Source organism: Natrix helvetica (genome assembly GCF_964273705.1).
Source record: "Natrix helvetica genome assembly, chromosome: 1".
In the NCBI taxonomy this organism is placed as follows: Eukaryota; Metazoa; Chordata; class Lepidosauria; order Squamata; family Natricidae; genus Natrix; species Natrix helvetica.
Window position 1 is genome coordinate 12369625 of NC_138548.1, and position 27484 is coordinate 12397108.

Consider the following 27484-nt stretch of genomic DNA (forward strand, 5'->3'; position numbering starts at 1 on the left):
GGTTAAAAAAAACAAAAAGAGCACAATACCATCTAATAGTAACTCTACCTAAACTTCTTTTCCGAAGTTCCGCATGCGCATCACGACCTTTCCCAACTGTGGGCGGAAGAGATAGCTTCAAAGCTAGGGGAGGGGGAGAGAGAGAGAGAAAGAAAGAAAGAAGAACTGGGAAAGTCGTCATTCTCATGCGACCGGAACTGGTGGCTCTCGCGATATCAAGAGCTGGGTCGCGCGAGAATTCGGCCTTTTCTCGAAGGAGACTGCGGCTAAGATGGTGTGTATTATTTGGTGAGGGTTTCGCTCGGTCTTTGAAATCTGTATCCATCCGACGGCAGAGAGAGGAAGGGCGGCCTTTGGGTCGCTTTAGTCGTGGGAGAAGGGATGGGAGAAGAGGGTGAGAAGGGTCTCGACGAGAAGGAGGAGAAAATGGAAGAGAGATTAGCCAAAACCGGAGGAATGGCTGGCGAGCATTATGTGTAGGCCTAGGACTAGCATATCCTGCCAGAACCACCCTTTGGGAGAGGGCCTGTCATCAAAGCTTCAGAGCAGCATATCTGGAGAGATCCGGAAAAGGCGTGGGGGGAAAAGGCAGTGCCTCTGAGCATGGTCAGAGTTTCCCAAAGCTAGAAAAAGAAGGTTGCAATGAATGAATAAATAAATGCTCACAATGCACGTGGTTTGGATTGGATTCCTTGAGCCTTTTAATAGCATTTTAGTACTTGAATTCGCAGTTTGCTGGCGGCCCGTAGAGAAGTTGGCTGGGGGGGGGGGCGGTGGCAGTTATAGCAAGGGGGTTTCCTGCCTGGCCTTCTGAATTTCTTCCCTTTTGGTTATCCGTCCCACGTTGGGGCCCTCTGCGTATTCCCCTGTATGATGTGGGTTTCCTTCCCGATTGGAAATAATGAATTCTGAAACGCGCAAGCATTTGTGGAAAGGGGAGATAAGGGGGAAGAAATTGCATTCGTGGTTTTTTAGGGTGGGTGGGAGGGAAAGGGGGGGAGTGTAGCCAGAATGTGGATCCATTGGAGTGAGGGGAGAGCCTGACCTGCGTGATTTGGTGAGCTGAAGGATAATAGTTATCAATGACATTTCAGACAACTGGTTGTCCAGTCTCTTCTTAAACCTCCAGTGTTGTAGCCTCCCAGAAGTTGTGGATGCTGGAACGCTGGAAGTTTTTAAAGAAGAGATTGGACAACAATTTGCCTGAATGGTGTAGGGTTCCCTGCCTAAACAAGGGGGTGGACTTGAAGACCTCCAAGGTCCCTTCCAACTCTGGTTAGTCTATTCTATTCATGGCTCAAGACCTCCATGCCTGTAGGATGATCTCATCCCAATAACATTTGCACATGTGTGGGAGCACGCACGCACGCACATAAGGTTTTTGGGGGCATTCATGCTCTCTTAAGGACAACCAACTTCTGGAACCTTCTCAATTGCACCTTCTACATCCCCTGCAGAATACCAGAATTGGAAGGAACCTTGGAGGTCTTCTAGTCCAATGGTCACCAACCAGTGATCCGCGGATCACTGGTGGTCTGAGAAAATTTTGGTGGTCCATAGAAAAATTACGTATTTGCATTTTTTATATTGCACTAAATTCATATTAGTGGTCCACAGGATTTAAAATTTTGTGTTCCCTAAGGTCTGAAAGGTTGGGGACCCCTGTTCTAGTCCAAACCCCCGGCAGGAAACCCTATACCAGCGATGGCGAACCTTTTTTGGCTCGCGTGCCATAAGTGGGGGGAGCGCAGGGGGGTCGTGTGCGGGCGTGCCGCACCCATAATGCAATGCGTGACCCCCCCAGTGTGCATTAGGTGCTCCCACCCATTTTTTGCATGCTTTTTTTGCCTTCCCCAGGCTCCAGAGGCTTTATAGGAGCCTGGGGAGGGCGAAAACAGCCTTCCCCCCGGAAGCCCTCCGGAGGCTTGAGGGACCTTCAGGACGCTTCCCTGAAGACTTTGGAGCGCTCAAAACGACCCTCCCAGCAAACCGGAGGTCCATTCCCGAACTTCCGGTTTGCCTGTAGGGCCGTTTTTTTGCACTCTGGAGCTTCAGGGAAGCTCATGAAGCCTCCGGAGGGCCTCCGGGGAGGGCAGAGGGGCTCTTTTCGCCCTCCCCAGGCTCCTATAAAGGCTCTGGAGCCTGTGGAGGGTGAAAAATGGCTTTTAAAAATGGTGAACTCAGCTGGCCAGCGCCTCGCGTGCCCTGACAAATGGCTCCGCGTGCCACCTGTGGCATGCGTGCCATAGGTTCGCCATCACTGCCCTATACCATTTCAGACAAATGGCTGCCCAGTCCCTTCTTAAAAATCTTCCGTCCAGTGACGGAACAGCTATAGCTTCTGTTGGCAGGCCATTCCATTGATTCATTGTTCTCACTGACAGGAAATTTCTCCTTAGTTGTAGGTTGGATCTCTCTTGGATAATCTTCCACCCATTACTTCTTGTCCTGCTCTCAAGTACTTTGAGCCTCTCTTCTCTATGACAGCCCTTCAAATATTGGAAGACTGCCTTCATTAGACTAAACATACCCAGTTCCTGCAACTGTTCATCATACATTTTAGCCTCCAGGCCCCAGTCATTTTGTTGTTCTTTGCACTCTTTCTAGAATATTACAATGTTCTTTATTTCTTACAGTATTCTTTATTTGTGAAATTGTATGCTGTCTTAACTCCAGAGTGGCTTACAAACTATATTAAATAGTTTGCCCCTAGATATCAGGATGGCCTTCCCTTCCTGGCTTGTAGGAAGTCTGTTAAAATAACTCTTCCTTCAGCCCCGAGAGGCCACAAAGTTGTTATGACTGCTCCTTCTGGTGAGGAATAGTATTTTAATTTTGGATCCACTTAGTGTTGGTATCTTTTTCTCTCCCCCTTCCCCCCCCCCTTACTGGTTTATTCTGTATCTGTTATTTATGCGGCATTGTTTGTTTTTTTAATCTGAATTTACAATATACGAGAAGTATGTGCCATTGAGATCTTTTCAGCTTTGATTGGAGAGATTAATAAGCTGTAACTAAATAAGATCATCCCTGTTAGGCATGAATGGTTTAAGAAAAATGTGTTCTTTTTATGTTTTGTGATGTTGCAACCTGCAGTCATAACAATAAAACTTAACTGAATTAAAATTGAATGTGAAAAGTACGTGATGGCTTTGCCATTGCTAATCTGGGCACAAGATTTGGGCCAGGCATAATAACTAATAAGAAAATAACCTGGAAGTTGATTATATGGATAGGCAAGAAAGTGGGTCTTTAGTCGAGGAATAGCAGAGGATGACGGAGGTGAGGAATATAGAGTTATCAACACAGTTAAGAACCAGAACTTGCGTTGCTAAGCAATAGACATCAAGTCAGTCATGCCTGGTTTTTTTATTGCCATAGTCAAGTAGATCATGCAAGTCTATAAACAAATCCAGTTTCCCCATTGGGTTTTGTTTGTTGAAAGCCCCCTGGGAACTGTATGATTATGTTAACACAGAACGCTGCAATCATTATAAATATATGCTGGTTGCTAAATGTTCCACATTTTGTTCATGTGACCAGAGAGATGCTATGGCAGTTGTATGTGGGAGGACCAGTTGTAAATAACTTTTTAAAGCACTGTCATAAACAAATGTAAATCGGCTATCTGTAGACATATTGGTAGTGGGGTGCGTAGCTCACAGAATAAGAGAATAACAGTTGGAAGGGACCTTGGTGGTCTTCTAGTCAACCTTATACCATTTCAGACAAAGGGTTGTCCGATCTCTTCTTTAAACCCTCCAGTGATGCAGCATTCATAACTTCTACAAGCAAGTCATTCCACTGATTGATTGTTCTCACTGTCAGGAAATTTCTCCTTAGTTCTAGGTTGGTTCTCTCCTGGATTAGTTTCCACCCATTGCTGCTTGTTCTACCCTCAGGGACTTTGGGGAATATGACACACACACACACCCTTCTTTGTGGCAGCCCCTGAGATACTGGAACACTGCAATCATGTCACCCCTACTCCTTCTTTTCACTAGATTAGATATACCCAGTTCCTGCTGTAGCCTCCAGTCCCACACAGTGTGATTGGCCATAATTTCTTACTTTGAATAAATTTCTGGTTTGAATTATTTTATTATTATTATTTATTCACATTTCTAAACCGCCCCCTCTCCCAAAAAGGGACTCGGGGCGGTGTACAGTCCACAATAAATCACAGATAAAATACAAATATAAATAGAGCTATAAATATATGTATGTATGTGGAGGAGGTTAAAATTAAGAGTCTTGTACAGAAGAATAAATATGAGGCTAAAAGCCCTAAAGACAATTAAAACTAAAACATTACCCTTAAAATAACCAGATGAGAATATACTACCAGGAGTTCATAGATGTAACATTTATAATCATGCCAGGCCAGCTAGTCGGAACAGGTGAATAAATCGCACTTGACTGAATTTATTAAATCATAAGGCATCTTTGACCAGATACATAATAGGTTGGAGTTAAAAACAAAGGAGTGCATAGAAGTCCAGTTTACCTAACTGCTTCTCATATCTCAGGATGCAATTATCTTGTGTGTTTCTCTTTCTGCAACAGGCGGAAGTGGAACAGAAAAAGAAGCGAACCTTCAGGAAATTCACCTACCGAGGTGTTGACCTGGACCAGCTCCTCGACATGTCTTAGTAAGATCTCTCTTCTCTCATTTAACCGCCTCTGCTCCTTTACTTCAGATTTGGCAGCCAGCATAACGAAGAAGATTCGGTCTGAACCTGTTTAGCGAGGAGCTTGGGGCTTTAAAAGATAGACGTGTTCTAGAAGTAGAACTCTGAAGCATAATCTGGATAAAAAAGCATTTCTTGAAAATCCTGAATTGGATGTTGATTGGAGTGGCTTGATTGGAGAGAATGATGCTCATTGCATTATTGAGAGTGTTATTATTTTAAGTCTCATGGATAATTTGGGAGGAGTTCTACTTTTCTTGTAAGAGTTGGAGGCGTTGACACTGATCCAGTCAGGCACAATGTCCAGGTCCCAAGTAATAGATCCATAGCAAGCAAAACTTTGAGGCAAGTGGATTCCTCAAAGGATAGCTTTATTGGAAATATCATATTGGCACACACCTGGTGAAAACCAACTCTGAGGGTTCCCATGGCTTTCACCTAATTAAAAATAAAAGTTTTTTCACTTTCCCTAAACAGTCACATGGTCGAATCACAACTCCGTCTGGTTGCCTGGTGACATCACCCCTCCTTCCTCCGACCAGGTGTGAGAATGTCCTTGATTCCCAAGAGAAAGTATTTTGTTTTGGCTACAGAGTCCCAACTATTTCAGTTCCCTCCCCTCCCTATACCTCAGCTCCAGTGTGGCAACACTGAAGCTCCAGGATGGCTTTGGTCAGGTCAGCTTCAAGGTTGACACACGAAGGATCAGGTCCATGTGCTAAGTTGCAATGTGAAAGATTTATTGCTCAAGCCAGAATCTGGTCGACTAAGGTTCAAATCTGAATTGGCATAAGAATTGTCAAGGGAATTCAAGTCGGGCACTGGGCTTAGATTTGTTCTGACCCATGCTTCCTCAGAAAGCAAGAAGCAAAAGCTCCTTTATTTACACGACTTTCATTCACAGTCAGCAAAGGTTAGCAAACAGTCTTTCAGATGAATCCACACCCACCTTATCTCATTTGGAGCGCTGCCAGATAACTAGTTTCCAAACGCAGGGCAAGGCAAACTTGGCACAGAGTCTCTTAAAGTCACAAACAGAACTTTCAATTCGTGAATTGACCAAATGAACGAATTGTTTCCCGCAAAACCCCATTCCCCGTTCTTTCCTCTTGTGTTTCCTATGGGAGGGGCCAGTCACTTCCAAGGTGTGGCTTTACTCCTAAGTCGACCCTGCTTTCTTAGTTGTTCTTGTCTTCTGGCAGCTCTGCGCATGCATACATTGGGAACAGGCTCCAGCTGTTCCTCTGCTTCACTGCTGTCTATCTCCCTCTCTGCCTCCGACGCAGAGCCCTCGTCTGAGCTTTCCTCAGCCCCCAGGACTGGCCCATGTTCCTCCCCAACCTCCTCACTGTCCGACTCTGCTGCCAGCTCTGCTGGCGGGCCACAAGATTGCTTGTGGCAATGTAAGGGACTCTAAACTGATGACATATTTCACTTCATCCCCAGCTGTGCCTGTTCTACTCCTCCAGATCCATCTCCCCCTTCTACGATTTGGCTCTCATTCCAAGATCCACCCAGTTTCCAATTGGAAATGATTTTTCGCTATCTCGCAGGGTTCCTTGAACTTAATACATGTTGTATGGCAGGCATCACTTTTGACCTGACACAGTGCTCTCTCCTCCTCCTTTCCAGTGAGCAGCTGATGCAGTTGTATAGCGCCCGCCAGCGCCGGAGGCTGAATCGTGGCCTCCGCCGCAAACAGCACTCGCTGCTCAAACGTCTCCGCAAGGCCAAGAAGGACGCGCCTCCCATGGAAAAGCCAGAAGTGGTGAAGACCCACTTGCGCGACATGATAATCCTTCCGGAGATGGTGGGCAGCATGGTGGGCGTGTACAATGGAAAGACCTTCAACCAAGTGGAGATAAAGGTGAGGGAAGTGGGCTGGGAGGGGAGGAAGGGATCCATTTTAGACCTCCCTAAATGGGCCATATCTTCCTGCGTGCAAGACAAAGTTGATAAAATTACGCAATTCCTTTACCCCTGTTGGGAGCGGGACATCAGTTGTGGCTGGGATTCAACCACGGGTGTCCAACCTAGCAACTTTTAAGTCCTGTGGACTTCAACTCCCACGCTGGCTGGGGAATTCTGGGAGTTGAAGTACACGGGTCTTAAAAATTCCCAGAATTGTACACTCCAATTTAGACCTTAAAACTTTATATGAGCAATGAAAGAAAGAAAAGCTCCGTTGAAACAAAATTCTGTTTGAAATGATGTGGCAGCTGCACCAAATCCTGGAAAGACAGAATGCCTGATTTTATCAACGTATTTTATTCAGCATAGGTTGCTTCAGTCGTCAGCTGACTGTCTTACAATCCCACTATCTATAAACAAGGATAACAAGTTGATCAGCAAGATTTAACAAGTTTGCTGTCATTATTGCAACTTTTGAAATGTATCCACTGGACCATAACAGCAAATTCAGTTAGTTCTATTTAAATGACCAAATTCCCCTCCAAATCCATCCCGTGTTGCGAAATCCCTTTAGACCAGGGGTGTCCAAACTTGGGAACTTTAAGACTTGTGGACTTCAACTCCCAGAATTCCCCACCCAACCTGGCTGGGGAATTCTGGGAGTTGAAGTCCACAAGTCTTAAAGTTCCTAAGTTTGGACACCCCTGCTTTAGACAATAAATCTTGTGGACTGTTGTGAGGGAGTTTCTCTCTTTACATACGGGTAGTCCTCAACTTACTGCCACAATTGAACTCAACATTTCTGTTGCTAAGCGAGACAGTTGTTAAGTCTGTTGAGCCCCATTTTACGACCTTTCTTGCCACAGCTGTTGAGTGAATCACTGCAGTTGTTAAGTTGGTAACAGGTTATTAAGTGAAGCTGGCTTCCCCATTGACTTTGCTTGTCAGAAGGTTGCAAAAGGAGATCCCATGATCCCAGGACATCGCAACCATCATAAGCACATGCCAGTTGCCAAGCATCTAAATTTTGACCATGGAAATGCTGCAACGATCCTATGTCACTTTTTTCAATACTGTTGTAATGTTGAACAGTCACTGAAAGAATGATTGTAAGTTGAGGATTACCTGTACTTTAGCTTTGGAGCTAAGGAGTTTTTTGAATTAACAGAAAATGTGCTGTGACATTTCTTTTGTTGAATAATACCTCTTTGCTGCCTAATTTATAAATTATAAATTGACGTATAGTCAAGGCTCTGGTTTTCCCAGTTGCAATGGATGGCTTGTGAAGGTTGGACCATAAGGAAGGCTGAGCGCCAAAGAATGGAGGCCTTTGGACTCTGGTGCTGGAGAAGAAGACTCCTGTAAGTCTCTTGGACTGCAAGGCCATCCAACTGGTCAGTCCTAGAGGAGATCAACCCTGACTGCTCTTTAGAAGCCCAGATCCTGAAGAGGAAACTCAGATACTTTGGCCACCTAATGAGAAGGAAGGACTCCCTGGAGAAGAGCCTCATGCTGGGAAAGATGGAGGGCAAAAGAAGAAGTAGGGGACGACGGAGAATGAGGGGGCTGGATGGAGTCACCGAAACAGCCAGCGTGAGGTTAAATGGACTCCGGAGGATGGTAGAGGACAGGAAGGCCTGGAGGAGGAACGTTGTCCATGGGGTTGCGATGGTTCAGACACAACTTTGCAACTAACAATAATAACAATTTATAAAACTACTTTTCTCCTACTTTCTGCCTGAAAGACTCACCTTTATGTTTAATTTTTTTTAATTTTTATTTTCCTCTTTCAGCCTGAAATGATTGGCCACTACTTGGGAGAATTTTCCATCACATACAAGCCGGTGAAACACGGTCGACCTGGAATCGGGGCCACCCACTCCTCTCGGTTCATTCCTCTGAAATAAGAGTTTTGGGGAAGGGTATTTTTATGTGTAAATAAAAACATTTCCCAAAGAGCTGGCTGGTCTCATCTTTGACCAGGAAGGGCCCCGATTCACTCTTGTTTTTGAGTTTGTAGGATTATCAGTTCTTCTTGTAGTAAAGAGGAGTAGAACCATAATATAACATGATTTTTTTTCTAAATTAGGGGGAGGGGGGAAGGAATGTAGTCAAATAAGACTTAATTTGCCTTGTAGAAGCAGGAAGCTGCCTATTCGTCTACTTGGTAGCAGCGCCATGGATTGCTGCCTTCTCATAGTTGCCAAATGAAGTTGCGTAGCCCAATGAAGCGATGAGCTATGCCGTCCAGGGCCACCTAAGACGGACAGGTCATAACAGAGAGCTCTGACAAAACGTGATCTACTGGAGAAGGAAATGGCACTCCAGTATCTTTGCCATGAAAACCCCACCGACAGCATTGTCCATGGGAGTCGCGATGGGTCGGACACAACTTTGCAACTAACAACAACAAGCAGCTTCATCGGGAGGAGTGCTTATACGTCTGTAAAGATTCTGAGTCATCCGGTGCTTTTTCAGGAGGCAACTGGACTTTTCTTGGTTTTCTTATTTTATTTAAGGATCGTCTTCAAAGGCAAAAAAAAAAGGAAGCCCAGTTGCCTCCTGAAAAAGCACCTTTGGGATGTCTATGTAACTGGCCATACTTACATTTGGGCTTGTGGGCTTCTGCTAGCAAAGCTCAGGCGTATCAATAGCCCTTGACTTACGACCGAGGGAGCCTGGCATTTCCGTCTGGGAATGATCGAAAATTGATGGTGCATTTACATTTGGGAGCAATAGATACAACTGGCAAGATGGACATTGCCTCAGACCTCCTGCCAAACAAATGGGGAAGGCGTTTTGCCACCCAAAGTGTAGGGAAGATGGCACAACTTGTGTGCTGCCAATACAGAGGAAGAGAACGGGAGAGTCTGACTCCAGGTAATTGTGGGGTGGCATGTCTGCCCAATGTGGTGTAAGCACTGGCTTTACTGTTAGCTAAAGTCTTTCCTGAAAATCCTTGGATGCAAATAGAGTCATGGGGAAGACACCCCACAGAGCATTTCCTACATCCGTCTTCTGCCAAGCCTGGTCTTGTCCAGATGCCCTCCAGTGTGTGCTGTCTCCCCACTGATTTCTTCCCTGTGAGTCAACAATCTCCCATGCCAGACCTGGTGGATTGCAATCTGCCAAACCCAGAGCGTTCTGTGAGGACCAGTCCTCTGGAAGGCCCCTGGTTGGTGGTGGTCTCTGAAAATCCCCAACAGCTAAGCCCAAATGCCAGTCGGAGGCCACACTTAGATGCCAGTCCAGAGAGCAGGAACCCAGACCCATGTGGTTCTAAAGGGGAGCCTCTGGGATCCCTATCCCCAAGGCCTGGAAACAGCAGCCCCTCCCTGCACCTGTGCCTGCTAACTCTGGCCAGATGTAGATTTCCCCGCCCAGCTGGGCACAACCGTTCTCTTAAACTTGAGTTGCCCAACGTCATGTTTTAAGGTGGGTGGCCTTCTAAATCTTTTAAATCAATCCATCCCCAGCAGATCTTGCCCTGCCCGAAGGAACTGCCTGGTCCCCATCCCCAGGCCTGCCACTGCCTCCCCCTCCTCCAGGTGTCTGGGTGCAGCTGCTGGAGCTCCCACAGTGCCCTTGGTTGAGATGGCCTGGGAGGCGATGGCTCCCGAGTCTTCTGGAGCCATCCAGAAGAATGGAGAGGCAGAGGGAGGCCCCCAATGCCAGGACCGTCCCTGGGCAGGAATGCAGCCTTGCCCGTGGGCACCAGGGGAAAAACAGAGAAGCAAGGAAATACGGCATGGCATAAGCACTTTTGCAGGGAAAAAGCTGATGAAACCTAGGTCATGTTACATTAAAAAAAAACACCCTTCCTTTCTTGATTTGGCACCAACATCCGGGATTAAGTATTTGATATATTTATTTACCTGGTGCTCTTACATAACCCAGAAGTGGTGCCAAACCCAGCCCCAGATAAATGCCCACAACCCCACTGAGCTTGGACAGAGGCTGACACCATGGAGCTGACAAGCGCAGTCTCCCTCTTCTTGGTCGCCTACCTCTCCTGCCTCGTCCTGCTCTTCGTCCGGAGGAAGTCCTCTGCCAGGGGCCGGCTGCCTCCTGGACCCACTCCTCTGCCTCTGATTGGGAATTGCCTGCAGATTAAGGCGTTCGAAACCTTGTCGTCCCTCCTCAAGGTAAGTCCCCCTCTCTTGCCCAGGGGAAGCCCCCAGAGGAGTTCTCCCCTGGTCCACTCCCACCTGGCCCAGGTCTCCTCAGCCAGCGCCCAGGGTCTTCCTTCTCCACAATCCCAAACGTTCCCAGCCGTCTTTTTCCAGCACGACCTTCCCGTAGCTTCCATGAATCTTCTTTCAAGATCCAATCTGGATTGGTCTTTCCTTTCTTCTTTGGCTTCCATTTAGGCACTCGCACCTACGTGAAGCCTGGGAAAGGAGTTTCCCCCTTGGCCATCGTATCTCAAATTTGCCTTTTTTAAAAAAAAGTTATTGTATTTTATAAAAATGTCAAATTAATGCGTGAGCAGTGTGGCACCTGGGTGTCAGAGGTGGGTTGCAAATCCTGGTGCTACCGGTTCGCTCGCGCAAGGGCAGAAGCATCCGGGCAGGTGGATGGAACCTCCAGCTGCCACCACTACTGGTTCGCCCGATCCAGGCTGAACTGGGAGCAACCCTCCTCTGCTGGGCACCATATATTCCAGTACAATCAAAACTAATCAAATTAAACATTGTTATACATCCAGTCAACTTATGAAATTCCCATAACAATACACAACGTATATTTGGTTACAGTCTATCGTTATTCAAGTACTCCACCTATTTCTCATTACTACTTTCATTTTATCAAATAGAAATGTAGTATATTGATATTCCCTTTATTTACTCTAGCTTTTAATGATATCACCCTCTATTAGAAAACTTTTTCTTTCCTAACTTCTAATTGTGTCATCTGCCTACAAAGAGAGAGAGAGAGAGAGAGAGAGAGAGAGAGAGAGAGAGAGAGAGAGAGAGAGAGAGAGAGAGAGAGAGAGAGAGAGAGAGAGAGAGAGAGAGAGAGAGGGGAACGGAGAGGGAGATATAAGAGAAGACAGTTCAAATGAAGAATCAAAAAGAGGAATCATCCATCCATAATCTCTTGCCTTTAGTTGCTATGCGTTATATCAATGTTTCTCAACCGTGGTGACTTTAAGTCCTGTGGACTTTAACTCCCAGAATCTGGGAATCGAAGTCCACAGGACTTAAAAGTCACCAAGGTTGAGAAACATTGTTTTAAATGAAGAGGGGTAGAAGGAAAAACAACAAGAAAGAAAGAAAAAAGAATCATTTACCCATCGTCCCTTGCCTGCTTCAATACTTCAGTTGCTATGTTTTTTTTTAACTTCTCTCCCCCATTCCTCTCTTAAGTCTCCATCTATGTCTATTCCTTGGGTGTCCCATCTAAGCATTGGCGGAATCGCCTTCTGATCAAGCCGACGGAGTGCTTTCCCCAGGAACCACACAAAGCAAGATTAGAGAACACTTTTCTAGGCTTAAGCGGTTCTCAAGAAGTCTGATGGGGCTGGGAAAAGGGTTTGCTTTCCTTGGGGAACGTTGTCAAGACTATTCGGCTGGCAGAGGGAAGCCTGTCCAGCAGCCCCCAAGAGCATGGCACACAAGGTTGTTTGGGGGAGCAATTCTATAACCTAAGAGTAGCCACCTCCACTATCACCCATTTTTAATTAGTCTTGTTGTTAGTTGCGAAGTCGTGTCCGACCCATTGTGACTGCATGAACAACATTCCTCCAGGCCTTCCTGTCTTCTATCATCCTCTGGAGTCCATTTAAGCTCACGCCTGCTGCTTCGGTGACTCCATCCAGCCCCCTCATTCTCTGCCGTCCCTTCTTCTTCTTTTGCCCTCCATCTTTCCCAGCATGAGGCTCTTCTCCAGGGAGTCCTTCCTTCTCATCAGGTGGCCAAAGTACTTGAGTTTCCTCTTCAGGATCTGGCCTTCTAAAGAGCAGTCAGGGTTGATCTCCTCTAGGACTGACCGGTTGGATGGCCTTGCGGTCCAAGGGACTCAGTGCAGGAGTCTTCTCCAGCACCAGAGTTCAAAGACTTCCATTCTTTGGAGGTGCTCCAAAGGCGCTCAGCCTTTCTTAATTAGTCTAGTGTCTGGAACATTAATGATGAAGCATCAGGAAATGCAAATATCTACTTTCCTAAACTACGCACCTGAAGGATACAAATGCTGCCACCATTGTGAAAAGATCCCCTAGAGCCGATTTCTAGAATTTTGGAAGCTTTGTTTCCAATACTTTAGGTGTGTGTGTCTTCCCCCTGCCTTGGTGCGACTTTGGGGCATTGTGCAATTTTTCTTTGGACTAGTCACTAAAGTATACACAGTGTGTTATGCAACATGTTGAATAAAGGAATGTTTATTTAATAAATGACCAATATTTATGCTCCTGTCCCAAGAACTGGACTGCAAAAGTTCTGTGTAAATTGCCTCTGAGCTCAATGACTTTCAGGTCAGTCCGAGGCAAAAGTGAAGTGGCCCCTCCTTGTTGCGATCCTTCAAACAGCGGTGGAGGCCGGTTTTCACAGCAGAGGGCCTCTGATTATGTTTCAAGGATTACTAGTGATCCAGTGACAGAGGCCCTATCGGATTTCTCCCTCTGACAGCTCCTTTTATAGTCGGCTGTCAGACGGCCAGGCAATCAGAAGCCATCTCAGTTCACCAAGCCATGCCCACCACGCCACACCTGCCAAGCCACGCCCACAGAACCAGTAGTAAAAAAATTTGACGGGAGAGAGAGAAGGAGAGAGGGTAGGAAGGGGACGAGAAAGAGAAGGAACAGGAGAAAGGGAAGGGAAGAAGGAAGGGGGAGGAAGGAAGGGAGAGAAAGAGAAGGAGAGAGGGTAGGAAGAGGACGAGGAAGAGTAGGAGTAGGAGAAAGGGAAGGGAAGAAGGAAGGGGGAGGAAGGAAGGGAGAGAAAGAGAAGGAGAGAGGGTAGGAAGGAGACGAGGAAGAGTAGGAGTAGGAGAAAGGTAATGGAAGACTGAAGGGGAAGGAGAGGAGGAAGGAAGGGAGAGAAAGAGAAGGATAGGGTAGAAAGGGGACGAGGAAGAGTAGGAGTAGGAGAAAGGTAAGGGAAGAAGGAAGGGGAAAGAGAGGAGGAAGGAAGGAAGTAGAGAAGGGAGGGAGGGAGAAAGAAAAGAAAGGGAAATTAAGGTGGTGTCACAACAGGGATGGTAAACAAAGCAACCCAAACTATATTATAACCTATTAAATGGAATACAAATGTATAAGAATGACAAATGTAAAGAAGAATAGCCATTATGTGAACTGGTCAGAACCTGCTGAATGCTACCTCTGCCGTGGCCCATTTTCTCTTGGGGAAGGATTTCAGCCATGGCTGCTTCCCTCCCCTCAGAGAAGGTGGACATGGACGCCCGTCTTCAGCTGAAGTAAAACCACACATGGATCGGAGTGTGGGTAGTCCTTGACTTACAACACTTTGTTTGGTGATCATTCAAAATTGCAACAGCACTGGAAAATGTGACTTACGACTGTTTTTCACAGTTACGATCTTTGCACCATCCCCATGATCACGTGATCAAAATTCAGACTGTCGGCAGCAGTCTCATATTTTGGATGGGTCCCCTGGTCCAGGGGTGAAATCCAGCAGGTTCTGACCGGTTCTGGAGAACCGGTAGCGGAAATTTTGAGTAGTTTGGAGAACTGGCAAATACCACCTCTGGCTGGCCCCGCCCCCATCTATTCTCTGCCTCCTGAGTCCCAGCTGATCGGGAGGGAATGGGGATTTTGCAGTATCCTTCCCCTGCCACGCCCACCAAGCCACACCATGCCAACCAAGCCACGCCCACAGAACCAGTACTAAAAAAAATTGAATTTCACCGCTGCCGCGATCCCCTTTTGTGATCCGACAAGCAAAGCCAGATTCAGTTAAGAACCGGGTTACTAACAACTGCAGTGATTTACTGAACAACCGTGGCAAGAAAAATCATAAAAGAGGCCAAAACTCACTTAACAAATGTCTCACTTAACAACAAATAAATGTTGGACTCAATTGTGGTTTGAAGTCGAGGACTGCCTCAGTGGTGGGTTCCGGATCCCTTCGCAACTGGTACACTGTGAGGGGGCTGGGCGTACATGCGCACCCACTGCCCGGTGATGCTCTAGCTGCTCGGCGGAGGTCGCGCAGAGGCCGTACGCTTTGCGTGTGTGCGCAAATGGTCCGGTTGGCTTAAATACAGGTAAGGAACTCAGGCGAGCCGGTGGGCACTCCAAAGCACCATTCCGATATGGTGGCTGCTGCTCCCAGCGGCTACTGGTACCAACCATTGGACTGCCTGTATTTCCATCTCTCCTTTTGGTTCCTGTGCAGCTGAGGGAAAAATATGGCCCCGTCTTCACGGTCTACTTTGGAAACCGACCGATTGTGGTCTTGTGTGGCTACGAAGCAGTGAAGGAGGCCCTGATTGATAAGGCGGAAGAATTCTCCGGGAGGAAAACCTTGCCTACCTTGCAGAGGACCTTCCAGGATTATGGTGAGGGCCCCAGACTGGTGGGGCAGGAGCAGATTTTGCACTATCCTTCCCCTGGAGTTGGGAGGGAATGGAGATTTTGCAGTATCCTTCCCCTGGAGTGGGGAGGGAATGGAGATTTTGCAGTATCCTTCCCCTGCATTGGGGAGGGAATAGGGATTTTGCAGTATCCTTTCCCTGGAGAGGGGAGAGAATGGAAATTTTACAGTATCCTTTCCCTGGAGTGAGAAGGGAATGGGGATTTTGCAGTATCCTTCCCCTGTAGTGAGAAGGGAATGGAGATTTTGCAGTATCCTTCCCCTGGAGTGAAGGGAATGGAGATTTTGCAGTATCCTTCCCCTGGAGTGGGGAGGGAATGGGGATTTTGCACTATCCTTCCCCTGGAGTGGGGAGGGAATGGAGATTTTGCAGTATCCTTTCCCTGGAGTGGGGTGGGAATGGGAATTTTGCAGTATCCTTCCCCTGGAGTGGGGAGGGAATGGGGATTTTGCAGTATCCTTCCCCTGGAGTGGGGAGTTAATGGGGATTTGCACTATCCTTCCCCTGGAGTCAGGAGGGAATGCAGTATCCTTCCCCTGGAGTGGGGAGGGAATGGGGATTGTGCACTATCCTTCCCCTGGAGTGGGGAGGGAACGGGGATTGTGCAGTATCCTTTCCCTGGAGTGGGGAGGGAATGGAGATTTTGCAGTATCCTTCCTCTGGAGTGGGAAGGGAATGGGGATTTTGCAGTATCCTTCCCCTGGAGTGGGGAGGGAATGGAGATTTTGCAGTATCCTTCCCTTGGAGTGGGGGGGGGGGGAGAATGGAGATTTTGCAGTATCCTTCCCTTGGAGTGGGGAGGGAATGGGGATTGTGCAGTATCCTTTCCCTGGAGTGGGGAGGGAATGGAGATTTTGCAGTATCCTTCCCCTGGAGTGGGGAGGGAATGGGGATTGTGCACTATCCTTCCCCTGGAGTGGGGAGGGAATGGGGATTGTGCAGTATCCTTTCCCTGGAGTGGGGAGGGAATGGAGATTTTGCAGTATCCTTCCCCTGGAGTGAGGAGGGAATGGGGATTGTGCAGTATCCTTCCCCTGGAGTGGGGAGGGAATGGGGATTGTGCAGTATCCTTCCTCTGGAGTGGGGAGGGAATGGGGATTTTGCAGTATCCTTCCCCTGGAGTGGGGTGGGAATGGAGATTTTGCAGTATCCTTCCCTTGGAGTGGGGGGGGGGAATGGAGATTTTGCAGTATCCTTCCCCTGGAGTGGGGAGGGAATGGAGATTTTGCAGTATCCTTCCCCTGGAGTGGGGAGGGAATGGGGATTGTGCAGTATCCTTTCTCTGGAGTGGGGAGGGAATGGAGATTTTGCAGTATCCTTCCCTTGGAGTGGGGAGGGAATGGAGATTTTGCAGTATCCTTCCCCTGGAGTGGGGAGGGAATGGAGATTTTGCAGTATCCTTCCCCTGGAGTGGGGTGGGAAGGGGATTTTGCAGTATCCTTCCCCTGGAGTCGGGAGGGAATGGGGATTTCTTATTATCCTTCCCCTGTCACGCCCACCAAGTCAAGCCACGCCCACAGAACCGGTAGTAAAAAAATTTGAATCCCACCGCTGGTCCCCAGGGGTTGTCTTTTCCGAGGGGGATCGTTGGAAGCAGCTGCGCCGTTTCTCCCTGACCATCCTGAGGAATTTTGGAATGGGGAAGAAATCCATCGAGGAGCGGATTCAAGAGGAGGCCCAGTTCCTGCTGGAGGAATTTCAGAAGACCCAAGGTGAGGTTGGGGAGGGGGAGAGTGGTAGGGGACATTTTGAAAGGTCTATGGACCGACCAACTGACTGTCCAACCCCATTATAGCAACACTGATGTCAGATGTCAAGATGTCCAGAACATAAACATAGAATCACAGGGCCTGAGAGGACCTGAGAGGCAGGGAGACCTTCAGCAGGGGCTCGGACTAGAAGGCATCTGGCCCAGGAGATGCTTGGGCTGAAAAAGAGCATCACAGAACGTGGTTTCTTTCTTTGTTGACGTAAAGAGGCATCTGTTCTGACCGAGGCTTCCCAAGAGCATAAAGCTAACTCCTTGTCCTGACAAAAAACTCCTTTATTAAAGTCCTGTGAATTCTGCTTATTCACATCCAGCAAAGTCTTTTAAGGGAGGATTTACGGTCACAGACCTTCTCTGGCTTGGAGAACTGCCAGGCCGATATCTGTAAAACTTGGCAAGGACTCTTGGAGAGTCACAAACCAATTAAGCGAACTAATTGTCTCCTGCAAACTCCACTCCCCTTTCGCTCCTCTTTTTTTCCCTCTGGGAGGGGCCATTCATCGTCCACCTGTGGCCTTACTCCCAAGTCAACCCCTGTTCTTTAGCTGTTCCCTTCGTCTGGCAACTCTGTGCATGCGCACACTGGGAACAGGCTCCAGCTGTTCTTCTGCCTGACTGATGTCTGACTCTGAAGGCAGCTGATAACTGTCAGACGGCCCTGGCGCCCTCTCTGCCTCCGACACAGAGAGCTGCCAGGCCAATATCTGCAGAACTTGGCAAGGAGTCTTGGAGAGTCACGAACCAATTAAGCGAACTAATTGTCTCCTGCAAACTCCACTCCCCTTTCGCTCCTCTTTCATTTCCTCTGGGAGGGGCCGTTCATCATCCAGCTGTGGCCTTACTGCCAAGTCGACCCCTGTTCTTTAGCTGCTCCCTTTGTCTGGCCACTCTGTGCATGCGCACAATGGGAATAGGCTACAGCTGTTTGTCTGCCTCACTGATTCTGAAGGCAACTGATAACTGCCAGACGGCCCTGGCCTCCTCTCTTGCCTCCGACACAGAGCCCTCCTCAGAGCCTTCCCCAGACTCCAGGACTGGCCCAGGTTCCTCCCCAACCTCCTCACTGTCCGAATCTGCTGCCAACTCCATTGGCCACTGGTGGGTCACAGCAGCATCAGGCATCCCTTCCTCTTCAAATAATTACGTACAAGGGAAGAGAGGACCCACCTTACATCCCTCCCAAAACTGTTTACCTCTGGTCTAAGCGGTTCCTACGACACGTTGACTCATCCTCCTTTCTTTCTTTCTTTCTCCCTCTGGATCAGAGAAGCCCTTCAGCCCCATCTTCTTGCTCAGCTGTTGCGTGTCCAACATCATCTGTTCGATCGTCTTCGGCAATCGCTTCGATTACAAAGACAAGGAATTTCTGTCTCTCATGAAGATGATGAACGACTCCTTTCGGCAGATGAGCAACAGCTGGTCTCAGGTAGCCCCACCACAGCTCCTCGCCTCCCTCCAGCAAAATGGCAGAATCCCAGACCGCTCCTCCCTCGGACAAGCTGGCATTATCTGAAGACGCTAGGCAGCTGCTGTGGCTTGGGAGGATTAGAACTCTGGTCCAAGATACACGGGGCAGCCGGGAGGGAGGAAAGGGGCCTTGAAAGAAAAAAATCTGCAAGATAATTTAAGTTCCTCTCATATCAGCGTTATCCTGCAAATGCATCTGCTAATTTATTCTTTTTTCCCCTACGTTTTTTTATTTTTTTTACAAACATACTGTATCAGTGTGTGAACAGTGTGGTACGATAATATCACACACTTCATACCCCCCAAAATAGCATTACTCATATTTGTTTCATTTAAGCGAACATATAATACTAGTAATAATCAGTGACGTGCGGTGAGGTTTATGGCTGGTGAGGCACTGACCCAGTGGTGGGTTTCAATTTTTTTTAGACTTGTGGAGTTCAACTCCCAGAATTCCACAGCCAGGCATGCTCAGTTCCGATTTAAAGCGACAGCATTTGTTTTTCTCCTTTGCGAAAGAAGATTCCTTCTTTCTTTTTCTTTTCCTTCTCCCTTCCCCTGTCTCCCTCCCTCCCGCCTCTCTCAAACACACACACCCACGTTGGATTGGACTACACACACTTTCCCCCAGCCCCAGAAGGATCCAGCCCAGCTTCACTGATTACAGGTTTGAAAAGGGAACGTGGCTCTGCCTGCAATCAAACTACACTTTGAAGTTTGAAGTTTGAATTCCTCCCCCTCCCTCTGACCTACACGTACTTTTCCAGCTGTTTCAGAGAGGATTTCAACTCTGCTCTTGCCTCGGGTCCTCTGAAGAAGCCCCGCCCAAACGAGCGCCCCCTACTATGAGGCAGGAGAACTGCGTGCCTCACCTACGTCAGGAATGTTTAGGCTTTTAACCCTTACTTAACTCTGCTCGAGTGATCATAAAACGCCTAAACTAGATGAGGCATGCAGTTCTCCTGCCTCATAGTAGAGGGCGCTTTTTAGAGGCTTTTTTTAACAGTTAAGCAGAGTCATCCACAGTGAGGCAGCAAGTAGCTTTTCTTTTTACATTTTCTTTTCTTTTCATGATGACAGTGGTGAGGCTGTGCCTCCCCTGCCTCCTCTAACTTCATGTCACTGGTATTAATACACACCTCTATATTAAATTATAATCTTTCATTGTTCAGTTATTCAATATTTCAATATGTTATTTTTATACCAATCACCCTATCTTAGTTATCATACCTTTTGATATGAATACAATATTCTCAATAAGATTTGTTACATTTAACAGACTTACATATGCAGAAGATGATGGTGGATATAAAAATAACCTATCAAAATATTGAATAATTGAAAAATGAAGGATTATAAATTGAATAAGCAAATAACGAAAGATCTTAATTTAAATATATGTTTGTTAAATGTAATAAATACGATGGATACGGGACTTTTAGCTACCGGTTCTCCAGAACCTGTCAGAACCTGCTGGATTTCACCCCTGATCCACCTGCTGAAATGGGCCCTTTTCTGACATGTCCTTTTCCTCTCGTTTCCCGCAGTTCTATGATATGTACGTCAACATCCTGAGATACTTCCCAGGGCCCCACACCAAGATCTATGACATCCTGGAGGACATGAGGCTCTTCATTGCCAGGAGGGTGAAGAAGAACAAGGAGACACTGGACCCCAACTTTCCCCGGGATTACATCGACTGTTTTCTCATCCAGATGGAGAAGGTAGGAGGCAGGGAGGGAGCCAAGGATGATTTCCCCAGCTACAAGGCTGTGGGTGGGCACAGGGGGCTTTGCCACAGGGCACAAAGATCTCCCGGGGGTAGGAGCACGCTGTCCCTTCCTAAGCAAACACAGTCACCAAAGGACAGGAAGGCTGGGAGATTTGAGCTTCTCAGATGGATCCCGTAAAAAGAACTTCCAATCCAGCCAAAGGGAAAGCGAGGGGACACGTATGGTGTCCAGAAGCCCACCAGGCCACAGTCTCTGTAGTTGCGCGGGGGTCCAAGCGACCTTTCCTCCCTTATTCCAAGAGCAACCTCGGGATTTCCAGTGTTCTGACTGAGGCTTCCTGAGACCATGAAGCAAACTCCTGGTCCCAACAAAAACCCCTTTTATTAATTGTTTGTGAATTCTGCTTATTCACATCCAACAAAGTCTTTCAAGGGAAGATTTACAGTCACAGACCTTATCTGCAAAACTTGGCAAGGAGTCTCGGAGAGTCACCGACCAATTAAGCAACTCTCCTGCAAACTCCCCTCCCCTTTCGCTCCTCTTTTATTTCCTCTGGGAAGGGCCATTCATCATTTGGACTTACTCCCAAGTCGACCCCTGTTCTTTAGCTGCTCCTTTCTTCTGGCAGCTCTGCGCATGCGCACACTGGGAACAGGCTCCAGCTGTTCCTCTGCCTTACTGATGTCCGACTCTGAAGGCAGCTGATAACTGTCAGACGACCCTGGCCCCCTCTCTGCCTCCGACACAGAGCCCTCATCAGAGCCTTCCCCAGACTCCAGGACTGGCCCATCTTCCTCCCCAACCTCCTCATTGTCTGAATCTGCTGCCAGCTCCACTGGCCGCTGGCGGGCCACAACCCCCGGCCTTTGCGGCTCCTTTCCTGCAGAGGGTAGAGATGGGTACGGAGGCAGGTGAAGCAGGAAAGGGGCCGGCAGTGGAGACAGCCTATCCCCTGGGAATCCCTTGGCCAGTCCAACCACTCGCAAGGACCAAGGGGCCATTTCTGTTTTGGGGGAACCAGCGCTTAGTCAGCCTCCAATCAGAGCTTGTCTCACCTGGTGTGCACCCCGCAACCCAGCTTCTCACGTGCTTGGGTTCCACTTGGGTTCAGGAGAAGGACAACCCGGACAGTGAATTCAACCAGAAGAACCTGGAGATGACCACCTTGAACCTGTTTTTTGCTGGGACGGAGACGGTCAGCTCCACCCTGCGATACGGATTTCTGTTGCTGATGAAGTACCCTGAAGTGCAAGGTATTTGGGTGGGGTGTGATTCAGCCCCACTGCAGCACATGTCTCTAGGCCACGAAGAATCCCTTCCCACCCCGCCACCCCCAAATGCCACCGGTGTTAGGGATGTAAGCTAACAGTTGGGTTAGCAATATATAAACCAGGGTGATAGTACTGTTTCTTTAAGTACTGCTGTAATGTGATTGGTTGCCGTTACCTCAAGCAGCCATAAGAGGGAGCTAGAATGACTGTTAGCTCTCTGTTTGTTCGATGCTGATCGGATGTGTCGTGAGTTACTGTGTTTTTGCCTCTGTTAGCTGCTTTGTGTGCTAAACTGATTATTTGATACTGGGCTGTGTTCGAAGGATCATTCCTTAACTGAGAACATTGATAACTGACTGACTGAACCGTGTATGTCTTGGACTTTAAATTGAACTCTGAATACCTCTATATTTCCACATAGTAAGCTACTATTATTTATACTATTCGGTGTCTCTGTATGCTGGTTTATGCATGTTCTTCCATACCACTCTCGTTATGTTTCTCTGCGCACTCGCTCTCCTAACGGGGAGCTTACTTACTTAACAACCGGGATTGCTAGGCCAGCGAAAAGTTGCTGCGAGCTGCACAAAGGCCTGGATTCAGCCTGAGAGACACCCTTGGAGGAGGTCAGGCCAGAAGCTTCCCCTGCCATGGGGCGAGAGGGGGGGGATTCCAGCACCTCAGCCCTTGAGAACAGCCTCCTCAGCAGGTGGCGACCCCTCCTGTCCAGTTCTTTGGTCCCCCAGCCGCTGATCCAGGCTCGTTAGAGAGAGTGCAGTTGAAGCCACTAAGTTTAAGGTCACTTTTTGCCAGCAAAGATGCAGGAAGAAATCGATCACGTGATTGGCCAGAACCGGATCCCCAACATTGAAGACCGGAGTAAGATGCCCTACGTGGATGCCGTGATCCACGAAGTGCAGCGGTTCAGCGACCTCATCCCCATGAACGTGGCCCACGCGGTCACCTGCGACACGGAATTCAGAGGCTACCTCATTCCGAAGGTCAGAGCCTTGGGGAGAGGGAGACTGGCCAAGGGGCATGGGGCTGGCATGTTGCCCCCCTGGGCGCTGGCTGGGCTGCCAAGCAGGATCTGGCAGAGAGATCAAGGGGCCGTGGAGGGCTGGCCAGGAGGCAGGAGCCCTGGCTGGAGAGCACTAATGGCCCAAAGGCAGTACCCCAGAGATGGTATTCAGCAGGTTCTGACCACTTCTGGAGAACCGGTAGCAGAAATTTTGAATAGTTCGGAGAATCGGTAAATACCTCCTCTGACTGGCCCCGGCCACATATATTCTCTGCCTCCTGAGTCCCAGCTGATCGGGAGGGAATGAGGATTTTGCAATATCCTTCCCCTGGAGTGGGGAGGGACTGGAGATTTTCTAGTATCTTTCCCCTGCCACCAAGCCACGCCAACAGAACCGGTAGTAAAATATTTTGAATCCCACCACTGCAGTACCCCCTCTCCGCCCACCCAGCCGGCAATGTGCAATGAGGGGAGGGTGTCGATAGGGTCCCAAAGGATCGGCAGGACAGAAGGGTAGAAAAACCCAGGTAATCAGCAACTGTTCAAACCGGGACTCCCTGCTCCGTCACTGCAAACAAGGAGATCGTCTCTTGGCCGCCTTCCCCAGATCGCTCGGGCATCTTGTGCCCCCTGGCCAATGAACCGCTGCCTCTTCTCTTCCTCAGGGCACAGAAGTCTATCCCCTGCTCAGCACTGTCTTGCATGATGGCACCAAGTTTAAAATCCCCGAAGGGTTCCACCCGGAGAACTTCCTGGATGAGAAGGGGCACCTGAAAAGGAACGACGCCTTCTTCCCCTTCTCCGCAGGTACAGCCACACCGAGACCCCCTTTTCCCCACTACACACACCCTCCCAGGACAGGCTTCTTGGTTGATCTTCGGCTTTTTCCTTTTACAGCTTGCTTTTCCAGTTTCCATGCCAAGCTGGCACTGGGGGCTGCCTCGGCTTTTCTTGCACATGCTGAATGCCCCTTTGCCCCCACTGGCAACTCAGGAGCCCAGAGTAATTGTCCTCCAGGCTTAAAGTTGCAAAGCTGGCTGGGGAATTCTGGGCGTTGAAGTCCTCCAGGCTTAAAGTTGCCAAGGTTGGAGACCCCTGCTCTAAACTGCTTCTCCCGGCCTCTCCTCGCAGGGAAGCGCATTTGCCTGGGGGAAGCCCTGGCCAGGATGGAGCTCTTCCTCTTCTTCACCACCATCCTGCAGCGGTTCCGGCTGAAGCCCGTGGTGGAGCCCAAGGACATCGACTTGACACCCCAGGAGGTCGGCTTTGCCACCATCCCGCCTCTGTACGAGCTCTCGGTTGTCCCCCGCTGAGAGGAGGGAGCCAAGCGGGCGGGCAAGTGCGCTCTGCCTCTGGGCTCCTGTGCTTTTGCACCAGTTGGACCTTCGGGGGGCGGGGATGTACGGTCCCCTTCTCTGCACCCCACCCGGGGCCAGGATCTCTGAGGGCTGGGGAAATATTCTTTTTCCAGGTGTTTGCCTTGAAAATATAAAGCTTTGCGGGGATGCAGGTGACCTGAAGTTTTGTCTGTGTTTGTGTCTGTGTCTGTTATCTGTATCTGTGTGTGTGAGAGGGCTTGTTTCCTGGTTGTTATTGTGCCCCAGCACACTCATTGGGGTAAATCTAGGTGGCCTACATGGTACTGCTTCAAGAGAGCAAAGCAAAAGAAGTAAGAGAGAGCGAAAGCCAGAGAAACGATCATCTGCCCAGCATGTTACCATAAAAAGCCACGGGATCCCCTCGGCCCCCGGCCTGTCCCAGACCAGATGGCCCCGAATGCAGAGGTGGCATTCAGCAGATTCTGACCAGTTCTGGAGAACCGGTAGCGGAAATTTTGAGTAGTTCGGAGAACCGGTAAATACTACCTCTACCTGGCCACGCCCCCATCTCTTCTCTGCCTCTCGAGTCCCAGCTGATCAGGAGGAAATGGGGATTTTGCAGTATCCTTCTCCTGACACGCCCAACAAGCCACGCCCACAGAACCGGTAGTAAAAAAAATTGAATCCCAACACTGATAGCAATATAAAGAGTATTGGAGCGGGCAAGAGGACGATGGATGGATGGATGATTTCTCTTTTTTGTTGTTGTTTCGATTTGCTTCTCCTTTTCTCTCTCTCACTCTTTGCTTATCACTTTTTTTTAGGCAGGTGACATGATTAGAAGTTAGATAGGAAAGAAAGGAAAAGTATTTTAATAAAGGGTGACATATACCACCTCTGACTGGCCCCGCCCCATCTATTCTCTGCCTCCCGAGTCCCAGCTGATCGAAAGGAAATGGGGATTTTGCAGTAACCTTCCCCTGCCACACCCACCAAGCCACACCCACTAAGCCAGCAATGGCGAACCTTTTTTGGCTCGCGTGCCACAAGTGGGGGGAGCGCAGGGGGGTCGTGTGCGGGCGTGCTGCACCCATAATGCAATGCACGACCCCCCAGTGCGCATGCGTGCACAACAGGCGTGAAACCCCCCACACACACACTTTTACATGCTTTTTTCACCCTCCCCAGGCTCCAGAGGCTTTATAGGAGCTTGGGGAAGGCGAAAAGAGCCTCCCCGCCCCCCCAAAGGCCCTCCGGAGGCTCCAGGGACCGTCACTTGGTTAGTTTAAAAAAACAACAACCCAAGAGATCAATCTTAAAAGCCTCCCTTCCCCCTCCCTCCCCAGCGATGTTTTGGGAAGGGAGGCTTCTGAGAGGGGGAGAATCCTCCCTTTGCAAAACAGTGCTGGTGGGGGGGGGGGAATCTCCAAAGATCTGGGAAGGCACGGGCTGCAGAAAGTGAGGAGAAATGTATGGGTGTGCATCTGCTTGCCTGCAGGATAAACCCAAAAATCAGCTGGTTGGCGGGAGGCAAACGTGCTGGGCAATGGCTCCTGTGCCCGCAGAGAGGGCTCCATGTGCCATGTGTAGCTTCACCATCACTGCTATCACTGCCCTCCTCCTCCTCTCCTGCAGCCACAGACAGGGCTCAACCAACAGAAACACAACGGCAACTAAGGCAACAAGGGAGAAAACCACTGTCAAATGTCCACGGGCATGCTGCCATCTGTTGCTTCACCTCTGGAGTTTCTGCTTGAAGAGACCATCCGCCAGAGGAATGTTGGTTGCATAGCGTAAACATGTCAAAGCTCTCGAATCTGAGCACCTGCTGGGGAGATCCAGTTCCCTCAGGTGTCAACAGGTGGTTCAAAACTCGGGTTTGGAGCAAAGCTTGAGGATATGGCATGATAGGATAGGATAGCCTTTATGGTGATTGTACAAAATAAATACAACGAAATTGGTTTTAACCTCGCTGGTGCAAAATTATAACAGAAACGAAAAAAGAAAGAAAAAGAAGAAAAGAAACCTAGCGTGTGCATGGAGTGATTGTGGTTGTATTTAAAAGTCTGGCAGCCCCAGGATAGAAACTACCTTTAACCCTGTTTGTTCGGATGGCTATACTTTGATGTCTTCTGCCCGATGGTAGAAGTGCAAAGAGACACTGACCAGGGTGTGACTCATCTCTGAGTATCTTCCTTACTCTGCTAAAGGAGCGAGACCTGGCGAGGTCATCCAGTAGTGTCAGAGGGCAGCCAATGGTTTCTTGTGCCGAATTGATCACTCTCTGTAGGGGCTTCCTCTCCGCAGCTGTTAAACCAGTGTACCATGCTGTACTGCAGTATTTGAGGACAGTTTCTGACGTGGACCAATAGAAAGAGGTCATCAGCTGTGGTTCCACCTGATTTTTTCGCAGGACTCTAAGGAAATGAAGTCTCTGTTGGGCCTTGCCAATCACCAGAGATGTGTTGTTTTTCCAGGTGAGAGCTTGACTAAGAAGCACTCCCAAGAATTTAAAAGAGGAAATCCTCTACACACAGTCCCCCTCGATATACAGTGGGGCAGGTTCCTCTTTGTACTTCTGGAAATCTAGCACCATCTCCTTTGTCTTACTAGTACTTATACAATATACAATATACAATAGCAGAGTTGGAAGGGACCTTGGAGGTCTTCTAGTCCAACCCCCTGCCTAGGCAGGAAACTCTATACTGTTTCAGACAAATGGCTATCCCAACATCTTCTTAAAGACTTTCAGTGTTGGGGATATTCACAACTTCTGGAGGCAAGCTGTTCCACTGATTAATTGTTCTATCAGAAAATTTATCCTCAGTTCTAAGTTGCTTCTCTCCTTGATTAGTTTCCACCCATTGCTTCTTGTTCTACCCTCAGGTGCTTTGGAGAATAGCTGGACTCTCTCTTCTTTGGGGCAACCCCTGAGATATTGGAACAATGCTATCATGTCTCCCCTAGTCCTTCTTTCTATTAAGCTAGACATACCCAGTTCCTGCAACCATTCTTTATATGTTTTAGTCTCCAGTTCCCTAATCCTCTTGGTTCCTCTTCTCTGCACTCTCTCCAGAGTCTCCACATCTTTTCTACATCGTGGTGACCAAAACTGAATGCCGTATTCCAAGTGTGGCCTTACCAAGGCATTATAAAGTGGTATCAACACTTCATGTGATCTTGATTCTATCCCTCTGTTTATGTAGCCTAGAACTGTGTTGGCTTTTTTGGCAGCTGCTGCACACGGCTAGCTCCTATTTAAATGGTTGTCCACTAGGACTCCAAGATCCCTTTCATAGTTACTACTGTTGAGCAAGGTACCACCTATACTGTACCTGTGCATTTCATTTTTCTTGCCTAAATGTAGAGCCTTACTCTTTTCACCATTGGATTTCATTTTATTAGATAGTGCCCAATGTTCAAGTTTGTCAAGATCCTTCTGTATCTTAAGCCTATCTTCTGGAGTGTTGGCTATTCCTGCCAGCTTGGTATCATCTGCAAATTTGATGAGTTCCCCATTTATTCCCTCATCCAAATCATTGATGAAGATGTTGAAGAGTACTGGGCCCAAAACAGAGCCTTGGGGTACTCCACTGCATACTTCCCTCCATGTAGATGCAGTTCCATTGAGGACTACATGTTGAGTGCGGCTGGTCAGCCAGTTACGAATCCATCTGGTGGTGATGCTGTCTAACCCACATTCTTCTACTTTATCTAGTAGTAGGTTATGGTCTACCTTATCAAATGCCT

General features: G+C 48.4%; 2 protein-coding genes across 2 annotated transcripts; both read left to right on the forward strand.

The window, feature by feature from the left end:
- Positions 1 to 168: 168 nt before the first annotated feature.
- On the forward strand, positions 169 to 8560 carry RPS15 (ribosomal protein S15). The gene is made up of 4 exons (XM_081935337.1): positions 169 to 274; positions 4567 to 4652; positions 6324 to 6558; positions 8396 to 8560. The coding sequence occupies exons 1-4, from the start codon at positions 272 to 274 to the stop codon at positions 8507 to 8509; spliced, it is 438 nt and encodes a 145-aa protein (XP_081791463.1). The 5' UTR covers positions 169 to 271; the 3' UTR covers positions 8510 to 8560.
- Positions 8561 to 10541: 1981 nt separating this feature from the next.
- Positions 10542 to 23935, forward strand: LOC309395288 (cytochrome P450 2G1-like). Its single transcript, XM_081959366.1, has 9 exons — positions 10542 to 10747; positions 14957 to 15119; positions 16718 to 16867; positions 18189 to 18349; positions 19938 to 20114; positions 21235 to 21376; positions 22208 to 22395; positions 23081 to 23222; positions 23547 to 23935. Exons 1-9 carry the CDS (start codon positions 10568 to 10570, stop codon positions 23726 to 23728), a joined length of 1485 nt encoding a protein of 494 aa, XP_081815492.1. The 5' UTR covers positions 10542 to 10567; the 3' UTR covers positions 23729 to 23935.
- Positions 23936 to 27484: the final 3549 nt, after the last annotated feature.

Excerpts from the sequence above, each read along its gene's own strand:
- RPS15 (XM_081935337.1), top strand. Across the intron at positions 4,653-6,323 it reads CAGCTCCTCGACATGTCTTA|TGAGCAGCTGATGCAGTTGT; the intron begins GTAAGATCTCTC and ends CCTCCTTTCCAG. Across the intron at positions 6,559-8,395 it reads TCAACCAAGTGGAGATAAAG|CCTGAAATGATTGGCCACTA; the intron begins GTGAGGGAAGTG and ends TTCCTCTTTCAG.
- LOC309395288 (XM_081959366.1), top strand. The coding sequence starts at position 10,568 with ATGGAGCTGACAAGCGCAGTCTCCCTCTTCTTGGTCGCCTACCTCTCC. Across the intron at positions 18,350-19,937 it reads TGAGCAACAGCTGGTCTCAG|TTCTATGATATGTACGTCAA; the intron begins GTAGCCCCACCA and ends CGTTTCCCGCAG. Across the intron at positions 21,377-22,207 it reads GAAGTACCCTGAAGTGCAAG|CAAAGATGCAGGAAGAAATC; the intron begins GTATTTGGGTGG and ends ACTTTTTGCCAG.